Source organism: Trichomycterus rosablanca, chromosome 1 (genome assembly GCF_030014385.1).
Source record: "Trichomycterus rosablanca isolate fTriRos1 chromosome 1, fTriRos1.hap1, whole genome shotgun sequence".
In the NCBI taxonomy this organism is placed as follows: Eukaryota; Metazoa; Chordata; class Actinopteri; order Siluriformes; family Trichomycteridae; genus Trichomycterus; species Trichomycterus rosablanca.
This window is the reverse complement of record NC_085988.1, coordinates 59,958,511-59,976,713: the sequence shown is the minus strand read 5'-3', so window position 1 is coordinate 59,976,713 and position 18,203 is coordinate 59,958,511. Positions and strand designations below refer to the sequence as shown.

General features: G+C 39.0%; 1 protein-coding gene across 1 annotated transcript; it reads right to left on the bottom strand.

Annotated features, from left to right (window-relative positions):
* Positions 1 to 2,755: 2,755 nt before the first annotated feature.
* On the bottom strand, positions 2,756 to 15,049 carry si:zfos-932h1.3 (zinc finger protein 271). The gene is made up of 8 exons (XM_063007027.1): positions 15,046 to 15,049; positions 12,466 to 12,668; positions 11,167 to 11,262; positions 9,746 to 9,856; positions 8,230 to 8,368; positions 7,346 to 8,096; positions 6,402 to 6,430; positions 2,756 to 4,413 (listed from the first exon to the last, which is right to left on the bottom strand). The coding sequence occupies exons 1-8, from the start codon at positions 15,047 to 15,049 to the stop codon at positions 3,029 to 3,031; spliced, it is 2,718 nt and encodes a 905-aa protein (XP_062863097.1). The 3' UTR covers positions 2,756 to 3,028.
* Positions 15,050 to 18,203: the final 3,154 nt, after the last annotated feature.

Sequence of the window (18,203 nt, the reverse complement as noted above, 5' to 3'; positions counted from 1 at the left end):
TGATTTCCACCTTTTTGGCCGCTCAAAGAAGCTTCAAGGGGAAGAAGATGATGTGAAAGCAACGGTGCATCAGAGATGGGGACTCGAGTCTCGAGCACACACAGCAACTTTAGACTCGACTCTGACTCGTTTCAAATGACTCAGACTCGACTTGTGACTCGCAAAAACTGACTTGTGGACAACAAAAGTCAGCAACATTAGTTACGTGTGACAATTTTATATATATATATATACAGTGTATCACAAAAGTGAGTACACCCCTCACATTTCTGCAAATATTTCATTATATCTTTTCATGGGACAACACTATAGACATGAAACTTGGATATAACTTAGAGTAGTCAGTGTACAACTTGTATAGCAGTGTAGATTTACTGTCTTCTGAAAATAACTCAACACACAGCCATTAATGTCTAAATAGCTGGCAACATAAGTGAGTACACCCCACAGTGAACATGTCCAAATTGTGCCCAAATGTGTCGTTGTCCCTCCCTGGTGTCATGTGTCAAGGTCTCAGGTGTAAATGGGGAGCAGGGCTGTTAAATTTGGTGTTTTGGGTACAATTCTCTCATACTGGCCACTGGATATTCAACATGGCACCTCATGGCAAATAACTCTCTGAGGATGTGAGAAATAGAATTGTTGCTCTCCACAAAGATGGCCTGGGCTATAAGAAGATTGCTAACACCCTGAAACTGAGCTACAGCATGGTGGCCAAATTTCATACAGCGGTTTTCCAGGACAGGTTCCACTCGGAACAGGCTTCGCCAGGGTCGACCAAAGAAGTTGAGTCCACGTGTTCGGCGTCATATCCAGAGGTTGGCTTTAAAAAATAGACACATGAGTGCTGCCAGCATTGCTGCAGAGGTTGAAGACGTGGGAGGTCAGCCTGTCAGTGCTCAGACCATACGCCGCACACTGCATCAACTCGGTCTGCATGGTCGTCATCCCAGAAGGAAGCTGACGCACAAGAAAGCCCGCAAACAGTTTGCTGAAGACAAGCAGTCCAAGAACATGGATTACTGGAATGCCCTGTGGTCTGACGAGACCAAGATAAACTTGTTTGGCTCAGATGGTGTCCAGCATGTGTGGCGGCGCCCTGGTGAGAAGTACCAAGACAACTGTATCTTGCCTACAGTCAAGCATGGTGGTGGTAGCATCATGGTCTTGGGCTGCATGAGTGTTGCTGGCACTGGGGAGCTGCAGTTCATTGAGGGAAACATGAATTCCAACATGTACTGTGACATTTTGAAACAGAGCATGATCCCCTCCTTTCGAAAACCCTATCCAACAGGATAACGACCCCAAACACAACCTCCAAGATGACAACTGCCTTGCTGAGGAAGCTGAAGGTAAAGGTGATGGACTAAACCCAATTGAGCACCTGTGGCGCATCCTCAAGTGGAAGGTGGAGGAGTTCAAGGTGTCTAACATCCACCAGCTCCGTGATGTCATCATGGAGGAGTGGAAGAGGATTCCAGTAGCAACCTGTGCAGCTCTGGTGAATTCCATGCCCAGGAGGGTTAAGGCAGTGCTGGATAATAATGGTGGTCACACAACATATTGACACTTTGGGCACAATTTGGACATGTTCACTGTGGGGTGTACTCACTTATGTTGCCAGCCATTTAGACATTAATGGCTGTGTGTTGAGTTATTTTCAGAAGACAGTAAATCTACACTGCTATACAAGTTGTACACTGACTAAGTTATATCCAAGTTTTATTTCTATAGTGTTATCCCATGAAAAGATATAATAAAATATTTGCAGAAATGTGAGGGGTGTACTCACTTTTGTGATACACTGTATATATGTGTGTGTGTGTGTGATTCAACATCATTCTGATCGTGTCATTTTCTGCTCTCTAATAACACTCCGGCCGTCTTAACCCGCAACGCACGCAACGTTCCAGCCAGCTTCCAGTGTAGTGATGAAGCGTCGCTCCCTACTCCCTACTTTGAATATAAATCTCACTTAAAATGGTGGAATATGTAACAGATAATGTGAATGGAACGCTCCTACAGAATTGGCGCTAATGATTGTACAAAACGCTTTCTGAACCAATCAGACCTTCTGTTTTTAATTTTTAGTAAGAAATGCTGTTATTTGCATGTATTTAGTTTGCAGCGTCGCACAGATGATCGTCAATGAAACGCTTGATTGGCTTTCTAACTAATTCGTGTTTTACTTCACAACCGGGAAAAGTTTGAAGGTTTTTAATTATAAGCACATTTGCAAAATAATGGATTATATTCCTAATGGGACACACGGTTATAAATTTAATAGCATCTGGAAGAACATAAGCTAAGGTAAGCCGTGGTTATGGATATTTTGCTGTGTTTTGGATTTTGGTCGCCGTGCCGTAATTTGCAATGAAAACAAAACATCAGTTTAAGCTTTTAACTGGTACCTAGGAAAGTAAAGGCACTAAGTAAAACAGCAAAATACAGTCGCTAATCTGTTGTTTTTTATCTGAACTTACAGATTATTTGTTTATTTCTACGCTACATTTGCAATATATGTTTTGTGTATATTATATTGACTCGTGACTTGACTCGGACTCTAGCCTACAGACTCGTGACTTGACTCGGACTCGTATTTTGTGACTTGTGAACATCTACGGTGCATCAGTGGCTACACGCTCAACCAAAAATGTTTTTTTTGCTGATGGCATTAAAAAGTTGGAAAAAATGCATTGAAAAGTCACTTTGTAGAAAAGTGATGTAATTTATTTTTGAAATTCTTAATAAACAGAGTTTTACAAAGTGCGGAAACGTTTTGAAGAACCCTCGTACAAACTAATCTGGTTTTTTTTTCTTTTGGATTACTCATGCAACTAAGAATCACACATCACAACCAGCCCACTCATCTTTATTTACAACTCTGCAGCCAAAATAAATGAATTAGAAAATACATCATTTGTAAGTAAGGAAACAACTCATTGTATATTCCACAAAAATGTTAATGAACAGATGAGGACTATCAGTATGAGTAGTAACGCTTCAACAATGCCCACATGTAGGTTTGTCATGACAAGCTTAGAGTTATTTCTCCTTCACTCAGTGTGGAAGCTGGCACTTCTACTACATGACTAATCTCAACAGGGCACTTGGAGCAGTCCTCCCCTGTGTGGATTAGCAAATGTTTTTTTAGTTTGTATGTGGTTGTGTATGTTTTGGGACAGAAACTGCAGCTGTATGCTTTTCGCTGGCCATGTGTGAGCCTGTGACGGCCCAGTTCTGAGGAACTCCGAAACTTACAATGGCACTCTGAGCAGCTATAGGGCCGCTCACCTGTGTGCACACGTTCGTGCAAGGCCAGCTCCGCCGACGTCAGGAAGGTCTTCTCGCAGTACGAGCATGAAAAAGGCCTTTCACCCGTATGCAGCAAGTGGTGTCTGTGTAAGGGAAAAAGCTTAGTGAACATCTTGCCGCAGTATTTGCACGAATATGGACGTAGGCCACTGTGGCTGACGGTGTGCACTTGGAGCGCCTGCTTGGACTTGAAGCTCTTATGACACTGACTGCATGAGTGCGGCTTGACGTCCGTGTGCAGCTTGTCGTGCTTGGCGAGTTCGCCCAGCGACAGGAAGCGCTTGCCGCACTGCGAACACAGGTAGGGCCGCTCGCCCGTGTGCATACGCTCGTGCCGTCGAAAGATCGAGAGCAGGTTGAAATTCTTTGGACAGTGCTGGCACTGAAAAGGTTTCTCGCCTGTGTGGATGAGCTGGTGCTTCTGAAGGCTGGAGCGAAGTGTGAACCTTTTCCCACAAAGGCTGCACTGATGTGGCCGCTCGCCCGTATGGCTCAGCATATGCCGCTTGACGTCAGACCGCCGGGAGTATGTCTTGTCACACTGTGGGCATGTAAACTTGCCCTGAATGCGATGGCTCTGTCGGTGGATTGAGCGCTGTAGCAGGGTGTCAAAACCCTCACCGCATTGTTCACAGCGGTACTGATGAGTAACGCTGTGCATTTTTCGGTGCTCTATCAGTGCGGCTAGGTTGGGACTGGCCTGGCCACAGATGGAGCAGTAATGGGGCAGATCACTAGCATGGTTTTTTTTGTGGTGAGCAGTCAGGGCCCGCAGGTTGATAAATTGGCCGGAACAAAGGCTGCAAGAGAACGTAGCCTCGCCATGGAACTTGCGACAGTGCTTGGTCAGATCCCAAGAGTGCTGAAACGTCTTCTCGCAGTGAGTACAGCGAAACGGCCTCTCGCCAGTGTGAGTAAGCTGGTGGCGGCGCACGTCAGATGTGCGAGTGAACTTGCGGCCACACGTGTTGCACAGGTAGCGGGCGCGAGGATTGTCTGAAGTTTCATGCTTGAAGGTTAATGGTGGGCTTGTATCACGAGCAGAAGGCATTGAGTCCACATCAGTCTGTTCTGTCTCAAGATTTTTGGCCTCCTTGTCTAAACAGAGAAGCACAGTGCATAGTACAGATAAGGTAAATTTATACTTTATAAGACATGAAGTATATTACACAAGACATTTATAAGACAAATCTTGGAATTTTTTTTATTTCCAGAAATTGTGTTTTTATTTTTTTCCCCATTTCATTTTTACGTTTCCCACCACTTTATCTTGGTCAGGATTGTGGTGGGTCCGCCTTCCTTGGAATTACTGGGTGCAATCCATTGCGAAGCTGCCCTTGACATAGCCAATTATGTCTGTGTGTAGATGTTTGTTTGTTTATTAGGATTTTAACGTCATGTTTTACACTTTGGTTACATTCATGACAGGAACGGTAGTTACTCATTACACAAGGTTCATCATTCCACAAGGTTATTTTGAACACAGTCATGTACAATTTAGTGTCTCCAATTCACCTCACTTGCATGTCTTTGGACTGTGGGAGGAAACCGGAGCACCCGGAGGAAACCCACGCGGACACGGGGAGAACATGCAAATTCCATACAGAAAGGACCCGGACCGCCCCACCTGGGGATCGAACCCAGGACCTTCTTGCTGTGAGGCGACAGTGCTACCCACTTAGCCACCGTGCCGCCCTTGTGGTGGGTCAAGCTTCTGTGGAATTACTGGGTGCAATCCATTGCAAAGCTGCCCTTGACATAGCCGATCATGTCTGTATCTAGATGCCCAGCCAGCCGATAGCACCAGTGGGGATTCGAACCCTAGATCCCAGCAGTAGTGGCTGTCTTTTTGGCTTGCCTGGTATAAAATTACAGTCTAATCTTACACCTTAATTGTATTCTCACACACAAACAAATGCTATATTTATATGTAAAAAAAATGTATGCAAATTTTAAACTGATTTGACAGCTTTACACCACATCATAATGCTAAACAGACAAATGCCAAAACAGAACTCCTGTTAGTTGGGTCAAAAAATCTCATTAAGAAAATGCATAATTTTGTCATTGACATTGACAATGTCCCGAGAAAGCCCTCACCCACTGTTAGGAACCTCTGAGTTATGTTTGATTCCCATCTCTCCTTTAAATCTCACATCAGTTCCTTAACCAAATCTAAATTATTTAATCTCTTGTATCATCTAAAATCATCAACAAGCTGCAATACATTCAAAACTCTGTGGCGAGAGTTCTCACCCAGAACAAAAAATTCGTGCACATCACCCCCATTCCAATCACATCACGCATTAAATTCAAAATTCTGCTTTTTACTTTTAAAGCTCGCCATGAGAGCTCCTACACCCTTACATTCCCTCTCGCTCCTTAATGTTCTCCGGTGGAAGGTTTCTCTCTACGTCTCGGACTAAACTGTCTTAATGGGTGGCAGATCTTTTAGTGTAGTTGCTTCTAAGCTCCGGAACTCTCTGCCTCAATCCCTGCGAGACTGCTGTTCTATTTCTTCTTTTAAGTCCCTACTGAAGACTTATCTTTTCGAAAAGTAGTTTTGTTCCCTCTCTCCTGTAAAGCGACCTTGAGACTGTGAAAGGTGCTATATAAATAAAACTTATTATTATTACCTCCAGCATGATTTACAAATAGAATAAATTGCTTATTTTATTTAAATGAAATGTGTTTTTTGAATAAAATGTTACATTTAACATTTATATTAACCATTGGTTTATTTATTAACGTTAATTATTTTGTTTATTTTTGAAAATTATTGCACACAGTGCAGCAACATTTAAAAAAAAAGTAAGTAGCAAGTTCTAGAGATTTCTGTAGGTCTTTTGAATTTTCCACATTTTCAGCATTACATGTGATCTAGATTTGATATCAGGACGCCGACTCCTAAGGACACTACATTTGTAGACAATATGTATTATTGTGAATTGAACATGAACAAGTGTTTATATTCAATAAATTATGAGCTAACCACTTTTATGGAAAAATCAACATAGGAATAAATATAATTCAGGGTTTACAAAATTTCTTGAAAATGTATGCTAGCAATTTATTTTGGTATGTACCTGTTTTTTCTCCAGTGTCTTCAGTTGTCCTGTAAAACAACAAAGAACAGAAAGCAACATGTTAAACTCTTATTTATTCTGACATCTTTACTTTATAAATTATTTATAAATTATAACAAAGAAACACGATATGCATCGGCAATTAAACAACGGCAATGAAACCTTGTTGACCACCCTCCTTCTGACACAGTCAGTTGTGTCTCTTGGATGTCTGGACATGTTGACGGAGCAGCTGAGATTTATTACGTTACATTATCAGCATTTAGCAGACAATTTTATCCAACAGTATACAGTCTAAGCAATTGAGGGTTAAGGTCCTTGCTCAAGGGCCCAACAGTGACAATCTGGCAGTGGTGGGGTTTGAACCAGCAACCTTCTGATTACTAGTCCAGTACCTTAACCGCTAGGCTACAACTGCCCAGTCATACATCTACATTTTCAGCATTTAGCAGATGCTTTTATCCAAAGCGACTTACAGTTTACAGTCTAAGCAATTCAGGATTAAGGGCCTTGCTCAAGGTCCCAACAGTGGCAACCTGGCAGTGGTGGGGCTTGAACCAGCAACCTTCTGATTACTAGTCAGTACCTTAACCGCCCAGTCATACATTTACATTTTCAGCATTTAGCAGACACTTTTATCCAAAGTGACTTACAGTATACAGTCTAAGCAAATCAGGATTAAGGGCCTTTCTCAAGGGCTCAACAATGGCAACCAGTACCCTAAGTAGTCCAGTACCCTAACCGCTAGGCAACAACTGCTTCAAACAAGATTCAAACCTGCAAGTTCGAGATCTCATCAGTGGTTAGCTAGCATATTAGACCGCTGTGCCATTTAAGTGCCAGGCGAATATTTTTGGGTGAAAAAGTATTGGCTCCTTGAATCCAAATCTGCAATAACAGAAGGGTTAAATATTCATAGCACTGTATGGACGAACATTTCTTACTCTTTCTCTGCATCATTGTCCACTTGGAGTGACGGAGGCCGCCCCCTTTGTCTTCCATTTTGCACCACCTTTCGTGCTACAGCAGTTTTCCTCGGCCTTCCACGTCTCCGTCTTATCGGTGCTACCTGGTACTCTTCTGCTGCAGTTAAGCTGTTAGCTTCCACTGGAGAAAACTCAGGTTGGTTATCATCCTTCTGACTGACAGAATGGGTGATTTCATCTTCCTCTTTCTGCTCTAAAACCACATTCTCACTTTCTTCATCAGGTTCATTTTCATTCATGTTTGCTGTTTTATCAACGGCTGGAGCTCTTTGATCGTTATGGCTTGTTAATCCAGGTTCATCTCTGATGTCACACTGTGTAGCTTTCTCACTAAAACTCTTCTCTTCCTCACTGTTCGTGTTGCCCTCTGGGGCTTTGTGAAGTTCAACATGCTCGCTCATGGTAATAATGTCCTCCTCTTCTCCAGCACTGTCATCAGTTAGGACTGGTATGACTGAGCTGCTCTTGTTGTTCACACCCCTTTCCACCGACTCTTCAGCCACTTCATTACTGCTCAGCTCCACCTCTGTGTAGTCGGTCACAATGATGGCCTCGGAGCTCAACTGACCTGGAGCATGCTGGCTCAGGATGGTCACGGTGGTCGGCTGGATGTGGTAGACCAAGGGCTCAGTGGTGATTGCCATGTGCGTTGATGGAGGGATGGAAAGGGAGGAAAGGATACGGTCACCTGAGGTGGTGGATCGATTCCCTGCAGATTTAAGTAAAAAAAAAAGACCACATTTGACTGAATTGTGTCCTACAGTATACATTGTTCAACATTTCCACACAAATCGATGTTTACATTGCAGCATAATATGAAATTTTCAATTAATCAATCTCACCTAATGGGAAACCTTTGATCCCATACTGAATGTCCACACTGCTGATGACTTTATGGTGTTGTAAAAGTAGTTGGAAGAATTTTGGTTCAGAGATGTATTCTTCCAGGCCAGGAGGGGCTGGTGTGAGCCAAGACAATGTCTGTAAAACAATTACCTTGATCTTTCTATTGGTATTAAATAGACTTAAAAACCCTCTGTTTTAAGAAAAACCTTCAAAACCTTCAAAACAACCTACAAAACAAACAATTTATGTAGTGCAGTAGTAGTTAGTAGACAACACTACATATTTTTTACATATCTTTTGTACTACATTTTTTTTTTTTTACTATTTATTTATGCATTTACTCCTTTTTGCTCCCGATCTAGCGTAGCCAATTAGTCTTACACTGCTGGGAACCCTGATTGCGTCCGAGGAGGGTATATTTGCCTGCTCCACGCCCCTTCCGACGCGTGTGCAGTCTCTTAACCCCTTCTTTTTCACCTGTGCTTTCGGTGGATTCACACACGAGGCTCATTCACTTCTGCAGATGCCTCGGTCTGCTAGCCAGGGTCCTTGCACAACGTTTTGAAGACCCCACCCACTTAATCCAACTTTTTCCCACACAGCAGACTTGGTGGCCAATTTTGTCTTCTGCAGGCACTGCCAATTGTGCCCGCCTGATCGCGCCCAGCCAACCGGTAGCAGAGCCAAGTTTCAAACCGCGGTGTCCAGAATCTCAGCACTGGTGTGCTAGCGGAATATCCCACTGCCCCACCTGGGCGCCATCTTCTATCAATTTTATGTCAAATGTCAAAATCATTTGTAAGGATTAAAAAGTGCAGGGCACTTAAGTGGCGCAGCGGTCTGGCCAATCGTCCACACAATAATGAACTCACAGGAAAATAAATACATTAAAGGTAATAGACAGATGATTATTCCTGCTGACTCAGAACTGTGCCACATGTTTGGTGTTTCCTATGTTTGTAAATGTGTATTTTATTTATTTTGCTTAGATTTTCTATATTTTTATTGTACAGTGTCCTTGGGTGTCATGAAAGGCGCTTTTCAAATAAAATTTTTATTATTTTTTTTTTTTTTTTTATTATTATGCATTGATTGACCATGCAATTTTCTTCGGGATTAATAAAGTATCTATCTATCTGATAGTGTATATCTTTTAACTGAGCATTTTCTAATTATGCCAGGTTTAAAGAGTCTGAATAGTGAAAGCAAAGACTAAACACACTTAAATATATAATCAAATAACTTATATTGCTAACAAATCAGTAACACCATACTAAGCATGCCAACTGTGTCACCAATATTACACCCCTTAGCCTGCTTTTTAAAACAGTAAGGTTGAGAAGTGTTCTAACCATGCTATATTTGTGATAAAAGTACCACTTTTTGCACACCAAAACTGTATCACAGAAGGCATGTGCTGTAGATCATCACATTATTCACAATAACACCTCTATTGCTTAATTACAAAATCTTAAAAACAAAATTACAAAAGACACACCACCACGCATGTACCTTTTTAAAGTCTGGAACAGGAAACAACTTTTCCAGAGAGGACAACAGCTCCCACATGAGCTCCTTTAATGCTGTGTCATACTGTGTGCCATACTGCACAGGAAACACCGCCTTCAAAAGAAACACAATTAAATCCATTTACATTTAGCTCTTGATTACACTAGGGATGTAAATGATTAATCGAAAAACCAACAAAGAAGTCATTGTTTGATAAATGTTTTCATTTACATTTATTTATTTTGACCTGAGCTACATGAGCACTAAAGGGTGCTAAAATCTGACCTGCCTTAACCCACCCTCAGTACGCATTTACATGTTCTGTTTACAGTAGTGAGTGTGCTGCAGTTCTAACCTGGATAGGGCAATCCTGAACAACAGAACTACTACGCATTTTGGTCACCAGCTAAGACATGTGGTAAAAAAGTTCTTCGAAGTACACACGGAAAAAGTGGTGTTGAATCAGGATGAAACTTTATTACAATTAACAAAACTGAGATGTGGTCCATGGAGCAACTCCCACCCAACCAAAGTATAGACATTTTTAAGCTTCTTGTCAGAGTACACCATCTACTTATGTAAATAAACTATACACTTTAGCAGTCTGTCACTATTCATTCATACAACATGTTTCACCACATATTTGTACACCATCTAAACCATTTCTGGCACAAAGGGTGTATGTCTCTGCTTAAAAGGCTGAAGATGAAGAGGAATGTTACCTTTCAGCACAACAACAACCCAAAGCATACATCCGCATCAAAAAATTAATGGCTTCATCAAAAGAATATCAAAGTTTTGAAATGACCCAGCTAGGGCCCAAATTGAAAATCAGTGGGGTGACCTGAAGAGGGCTGTGAACAGGAGATGCCCTCACAATCTGGCATATTTGGAGCATTTTTAATAATTTACTATAATTACTTGTCACACTGAAGGTAAAAAAGGGCTGAAATGATGAATCTTGGTTTGATTTTTTTTACATCACAAAAACTGACATTTTAACAGGGGTGTGTAAACTTTTTATATCTACTGCACAATTTTCTCAATAGATGCTGTTTTGCATCTGTGGGTCGGTGTCTTATTTTGTTCACAAAAATGATTTGAATATTTTGCATCATGCCCCAAAATATACATAAAAATCTAATGTAAAACTCTAATTACAAAGAGCTGTAATATACTGGCAGAACCTTAATTTATTATTAAAGTAACTGCCAAGTACACTAGGCTTTGGCTGTTGTTTTATTTAATAAGCTGTAAAGCCCTGGTTATATGAAACTATGTGAAGTGTTTTAATATTGTGATGAGGCGCTATAAGCTTGATGGTTGGATTTAACCACAAAGTAATGACAATTAAAAGAAATTTGCATATCTAGTTCACACTAAATATGACAAAGGAAACCAGACAAAATGTGTTTATACCTTACCTGAAAGAAATAGGCTTTTTCTGCTGGGTCCTTTAACAGTGCAAGGACAAGTGCTTTGAAGTTCGACACAGCCACCTCCAAATCTGAGTCTATGTCCTGAGTAGATTAACAAAGATGAATGTTATTTATTTATTTTGATTACAATCATGACAGGGCAGGTAATTACTGGTTACACAAGATTCATCAGTTTTTTTTTCCAATGTCAAACACAGTCATGAACAATTTTGTATCTCCAATTCGCCTCACTTGCATGTCTTTGGACTGTGGGAGGAAACCAGAGCTCCCAGAGGAAACCCACACAGACACAGAGAGAACATGCAAATTCCACACAGAAAGGACCTGGACCGCTCCACCGCCCGGACCGCTCCTTCTTGCTGTGAGGCTACAGTGCTACCCACCAAGCCCCAAGATGAATGTTAATTACAAGCAATAATGGGTCGTGTTTGAGGAAGGGAAGGTCAGACTGGATCTCTTCCCACTGCAATATGTGATTACTGTGACTTGTCCGTGTACTTTTTATGCCAATCCTGCCCACATGAGATGTTTGACCACACCATCCACATCCCATCACAATCATCCGATACTAGATAGGGTGATGCAGGGCTCGAGCCTAAACCTACTACATTATTGGCATCAATTGCATTTATAAAACATTTACTTACCACTGGACATCCAACTGGAATAGCAGGAAGTAACATTTTGTCCAAGTGTCTCTTGATTATTTTCACATCCGTTGAGCCTTGTAAAAATTCTAGAACCATCTTAGACAAAAACAAGCAATGTACAATCAAAAGTATGCTTTTATATTTAAAGTTTTGTAACATGCATTTTTTTCAGTGTACTGTACATGTAGAAATGCAAATACTACACTGCAAAATAGTAATAGAACAAAATGACCAAAAGAAAGAAGAGTTTTTTGCTTGTATACAACTGTTTTTTGTAGTCTGGCTAAATTTTTCATAGGTCAGTGAACAGTGCTAAACAATATGATATGACTTCTTAGAAGTGAGCAAATATGGTTGTTGAATAGTTGAATCTGCAGAGCGTAGAATTGTTTTTCTATTGCTCAAAGATCCAGATTTTTTCACTTTACTGGTGAACACGTAATTCAAACACACACTATATGGCCTCTTTGTAATTTTATTAATTTCCTCATGTTGCTTCAAAATAAAAATAAAAAAATCAATAAAGCTTGAAAACATCTGTCAGCACATTTTATTCGGATGTTTACTGTGTTTATAGCTGTGATTTTGTCCCCTTTTGTTCACCTCTATGAGGTGCCTATAAAAGCATACTTACCCTTGCTTTCAGCCCCAAAATGAGCTGTGCTCTTTGTCTGTATCTAAGCAGGTGTGGAACAGTCTCTGTCACTAAAGAGACAAACTCTTCCAGTTTCCCATAGTGCACCACATTCTTTTGCTGCAGCACCTGCCACATAAAGGCAGACATCAAGTGCATAGGAGGAACCAGCAGGCGCAAAGAGGACAAAGGAAGTTTAAATCCTGCAACAGAAAAACACAGCAATAGCATATTCTATTAATAAACAAATAAATACAGCAAGTACATTTCCCTACATTTCAACATATCAATTATATGGTAAATATCCTAACGAAGAAAAAGAGTCTTTATTAGAGAAACAGTCGATATTAGACAAACAGACAGACAGATTGATTCAACTTTGTCATTGCTTAGTACAAGTACAAGGCAACAAAATGCATTTGGCATTTACCATGTATATCTATGATTAATATGATAATTAAATTTATATACAAATGGTATTATGTCTATATTCATATAAGCATATATACACCGATCAGCAAAACATTAAAACCACCTCCTTGTTTCTACACACATTGTGCATTTTATCGGCTTCCCTTACCATATACAAGCACTTTGTAGTTCTACAATTACTGACTGTAGTCCATCTGTTTCTCTGCATACTTTGTTAGCACCCTTTCATGCTTTTCTTCAATGGTCAGGACTCTACCAGGACCACCACAGAGCAGGTATTATTTGGGTGGTGGATCATTCTCAGCACTGCTTTGACACTGACATGGTGGTGGTGTGTTAGTGTGTGTTGTGCTGATATGAGTGGATAAGACACAGCAGCTCTGCTGGAGTTTTTAAACACCTCACTGTCACTGATGGACAGAGAATAGTCCACCAACTAAAAATATATCCAGCCAACAGCATCCTGTGGGCAGCGTCCTGAAGGTCTAGAAGATGACCAACTCAAACAGCAGCAATAGATGAGCGATCGTCTCTGACTTTACATCTACAGGGTGGACCAACTAGGTAGGAGTGTCTAATAGAGTGGACAGTGAGTGGACACGATATTTTAAAAACTCCAGCAGCGCTGCTGTGTCTGATCCACTCATACCGGCACAACACACACTAACACACCACCACCAGGTAATTGCCACTGCAGTGCTGAGAATGCTCCAACACCTAAATAATACCTGCTCTGTGGTGGTCCTGTGGGGGTCCTAGCCATTGAAGAACAAGGTGAAAGCAGGCTAAAAAGGTATGTAGAGAAACAGATGGACTACAGTCAGTAACTACAAAGTGCTTCTATATGGTAAGTGTAAATAAGTATAGCTAGAAATGGATAATACAAAAATAGTACTTCTATTATTAAATGTAAATATATACAAATTTTTGTTTAGTGTATATAATGTTTAGTGGGAATAATATGTGCAAATATATATGAGGTGTATACGTTTTATGTAAAGTGCAGATGCATATGTTAAATAAAAAAATGAGTCCAAAGTGTAGTCATTGGTGTTAATGTTGTAGTGTGGAGTTCAGCAAAGTGACTGACACAGAAAAAGTACTACAGTTACCCTGACAGCCCTAGTGGAAGGATGATGATTTGGGTATGTTTTGTAAAAAACAAGATCTTGACATGAAGGTAACCATACACTCATTGTTAAAGCAAATCATTCTGGGACTGTCTGTCCCAACAGTAATGTAGACCTACTAGATCATGCAGCAGAACAATGATTACACGAACGCAACCAAATATACAAATATATGCTGTAGCAGGACTTAAACAGATTTATGCATAGAGAAATGTTCTAAAGCATTAGACGTTAGTTATAAATAATTATATAAATATTATTTTGAGAACAAGCCAACAGGAAACAGCTTCAGCCTTTTAAGAGTTCTTCCTTTAAAGCCACTGCATCCACACAAAACAGTATAAAATTGATTGAATAGACAGAGATAGTCAGTTATATTTGTTGTTTTTATCCTTCTGGCTCTATATATATTTTTGAGGTTGGGTTGTTTTTCCCTGACCATATATTGTAAGTTTTGAGTAGGTAACAACTTTGTCAGACATTTAATAAGAATATAAGAATAAGAGCATTATGAGTCGTTAAGATTCAAAGAGTTATACAGTTATGCACAAAATATTTCTATTGCTGAAAGAATTTTTCGTGTTAAATGGTGTTCTAAAGGCTACAAAACTGTGTTTTACATACTAATTAATATTAATAAACAAATAATAACTCGATGGAATCTGTTATGTAACATATTAAAAAAGTAGATAAAGGTAGCACTTGCTGTTCCCATCACTGCATTTAACATTCATTTACTGTTTATTAAGGCTGCAGTCTGCCTCTCGTGTATCTCATTTTACGAAAAAATGACTGATCAACTACCATTGTAAAATAAGAAAACAGCTGCTTTACTTTATTGTTAGTATTTAATCCGTTTAAAAAATAAGCCTGCCAGGTTCTTCTCTTTCTAACAGCAGCTCAACTCCAGATGCCTAGCTAACATGATTCAAATGTAAAAATGAAAGAATCTACACTGATTAAAAGCAATAAATGACATATATACCGTGTCCTTCTGTTCTTGGTAATTGTAGTTTACTCATTGCAGCGGTTCTAATTCCTCAGTAAGTGAATTGTGACATTTGTGTTAAACATTTAGCAGTTAGCACAGTTTACTGCAGTGCAGTGCAACAACATTAACTTCCTGTGTGCACGTTTCAAAATACTAGCACCACATTCATCTGTCACCACTGTTATTGGTACTGCTGATCACGGTTCAGTCCTCTTCGATTTCAGGTGGTTGACATACTATTCTAAACATACATTTTTAATGTCATTTTTTTAATTACATTTTTTATTTCATTTTTAAATCACGCCTGTTTGTTTTACTACTATAAACATGAATTTAGGTATTATATGTTTTATATGTTTATAGTTCAAATTTGCTACAAAAAGTGTTTCCAAATCTTACACAATCAGGTATTTTAAAAACATGATAAGTCTGTGGGTCATATTAACAAACAATGAGTTAAACAGATTAGATATTATTTTTCAGTTGCATTTTCATGTTAATACAAATTGATCAATTATTTACACTAAAAACACTAAAAGAAGTATGCAATTCAATCAATTTCCTCAGCTTCTTCCCGTTAGGACTCGCCGGCGGATCATAATCCGCATTATTGATTTGGCACAGTTTTTACGCCGGGCTTGGGACCGGCACTACAATGCACTGGTTTGTGCATTTAAACGGCTAGGTAACTATAGGTCAATTCAGTGTCTCCTATTATTCTAGCTGCATGTTTTTGGACTGTGGAAACCAGAGCACCCAGAGGAAACCCACGTAGACATGGGGAGAACATCCAAACTCCAAAAGAAGTATGCAATTATTTGGTTATTTTTAAAAGTCAGATGTTCCACAGTATGAGACTTAAGATGTGTGGCTTCAGGTTCATAAAAATAGCATGTATTACCGAGACAAAGACCTAAGTGACCTTGAGTTGTTATGACCAGATAACTGGGTTGAATTATCTCTGAAACAGCAAACACTATAATGTATTTTGTTGTTGTTTTTAATGTAAACAAAAATATCTTTATGAGCATAAATAAGGACATAGTCTGAAAAACTAAACTGCTATGAAAATGTTTTAAATCTTTAAACAAAAAAACATTCTATATTAAATACAGCACTGGACCTTAGTTCTATCCCAGTGGCGGTTCTGACAACCAGCTAATTTTTGTGTTTTCACCAGGTACTTTTGTGACCTCCTACACTTAAAACATTTAAAAAGTGGACTAGCTAAATTACCTTGATGTGAACAACAATAAACAGTAAAGTGGTGTCTTCCTGGGTGTGTTCCTGCTTTTTGCTTATTGTTTCAAGGTGGTGCTGCCCACCGTCCCAGCTAACACAGAACGTTCCCGTAACGTTAGATTTTGGTTCCCCTATGGTTATTTTTAGGGAACCATCCCATAACGTTATGGGAACGTTCTATTTTCGTTAGAAAAATCAGCGCTGTTCCCGGAACGTTCCGGGAACTATGAAACCTAACGTTCTCTCATGGTTTTATGAAAACTAACAGAGAACGTTATCTAAAAGTTGCCTTAAGGTTTTCTTTCTTATGTGTTTAAAGTAACGTTCCAGTAACGTTCCCGGAAGGTTTTCTTATGAGCAGCCTTTTGCTTGAGACGGTCCATGTAGATCAACCTTTACTTACAAGTACCAACTATAAAACTATGAAACCTAACGTTCTCTCATGGTTTTATGAGAACTAACAGAGAACGTTAGTTAAAGCTTGTATAAGGTTTTATTTCTTATGTGTATAAAGTATCGTTCCAGTAACGTTCCCGGAAGGTTTTCTCATGATCCAGTGAGAGAAATTAGCTCTACACTGCAAAAAAGGATTTTTTGACTTAGTAAATAGAGTGAAGATTTTTAAAGTACTTTATACAAGAATATATTCTTGTATAAAGTACTTTAAAAATCTTCACTCTATTTACTAAGTCAAAAAATCCTTTTTTGCAGTGTAGAGCTAAAATTTACTAATGTATTTGATAACAAATAATTACAAAGAAACACCAAGTAACACACTAAATTATATGTGACATTCTTAAGTAGCAAGACTGTACTAGAATATATTCTAGTACAGTCTTGCTACTTAAGAATGTCACATATAATTTAGTGTGTTACTTGGTGTTTCTTTGTAATTATTTGTTATCAAATACATTAGTAAATTTTATTCTAAATACCAAGTAAAATTAACTATGTTTTTTATTTCTTGGATTGAAGCAAAGCAAAACTCTGGTAAATATTACTTTATGTTCCACGCATGCGCATTGTCTGGCAAGTTCGGAGTGCAAAACGAGCTGCCGAGACTTTTGAATCTTCTCAAGTCTTCTCACCACAAAGTTTTTCGGTTGTTGAGGACATACTTTGGCCAAAGGGGACTGTTTTATGGTAAGTTGTCATTTTTTAAGAAATTATATTACCGTGCCAGTTAATATTATAAATATTTAAAATTTGTTTAACTTTCTACACTATTGACTCCAAATTAGCATCCGTTAGCATGGCAGAATGAATGTTATGTAGTTATATTAATCGGGATAACTTGTTCCGTTTAATGTATGTGGGCTTAAAACGTTGGTTCTAAAATAGTTCTTTTGTCTAATGATTATGAAAGCCTGTTTTGCTACTTAAAAATAAATCTGTCTGAGGCTGTATAGTCCCGGGTCTTTCAAATACAAATGTGCATTATTAGGCGACCTGTGAGCAAACCTTGACAAAGTAAAATTGAATTATAATATGTAACATAACATTTTTGAGGTCTACATAAACTTTATAATTACTAACTTATGTTATTTTTTTAATCTTTGTCTTAGTTGAAAGATGAGTTCAGGAGGATAACTACAGTCAGTCCACCTGGAGCGAGTGTTTCTGACAAACTTTTACTTGCATCTGTTTTTATTTTTTACTGCAAGTTTTCAGAAAAATGTTTGAAAGATTGATATCATTTATTTTGTCCTTACACTGTGACACTTTTATAGTTTGTTTTCCATTTACAGTTTTTACTTTTGTGTAGTGAGTGAGACTTTAGAAAACACGCTGTTTGAAAGACATTTTGTCCACTGAACTGTAAGTAAAAAATGCATTTCCATTAATTGAGCAAAACAAATAAAGTTTGACAAAAAATTTTGTCTGCTGTAGTGGTTTTTGTATATGGTAATCATTGATGTTGAATTGAATAATGTAAAATTATT

Coding starts and splice junctions, on each gene's coding strand:
- si:zfos-932h1.3 (XM_063007027.1), bottom strand. Junction 8,097..8,229: donor GATCAAAGGTTTCCCATTAG/GTGAGATTGATT, acceptor TTAAATCTGCAG/GGAATCGATCCACCACCTCA. Junction 4,414..6,401: donor AGACACTGGAGAAAAAACAG/GTACATACCAAA, acceptor TTCTCTGTTTAG/ACAAGGAGGCCAAAAATCTT.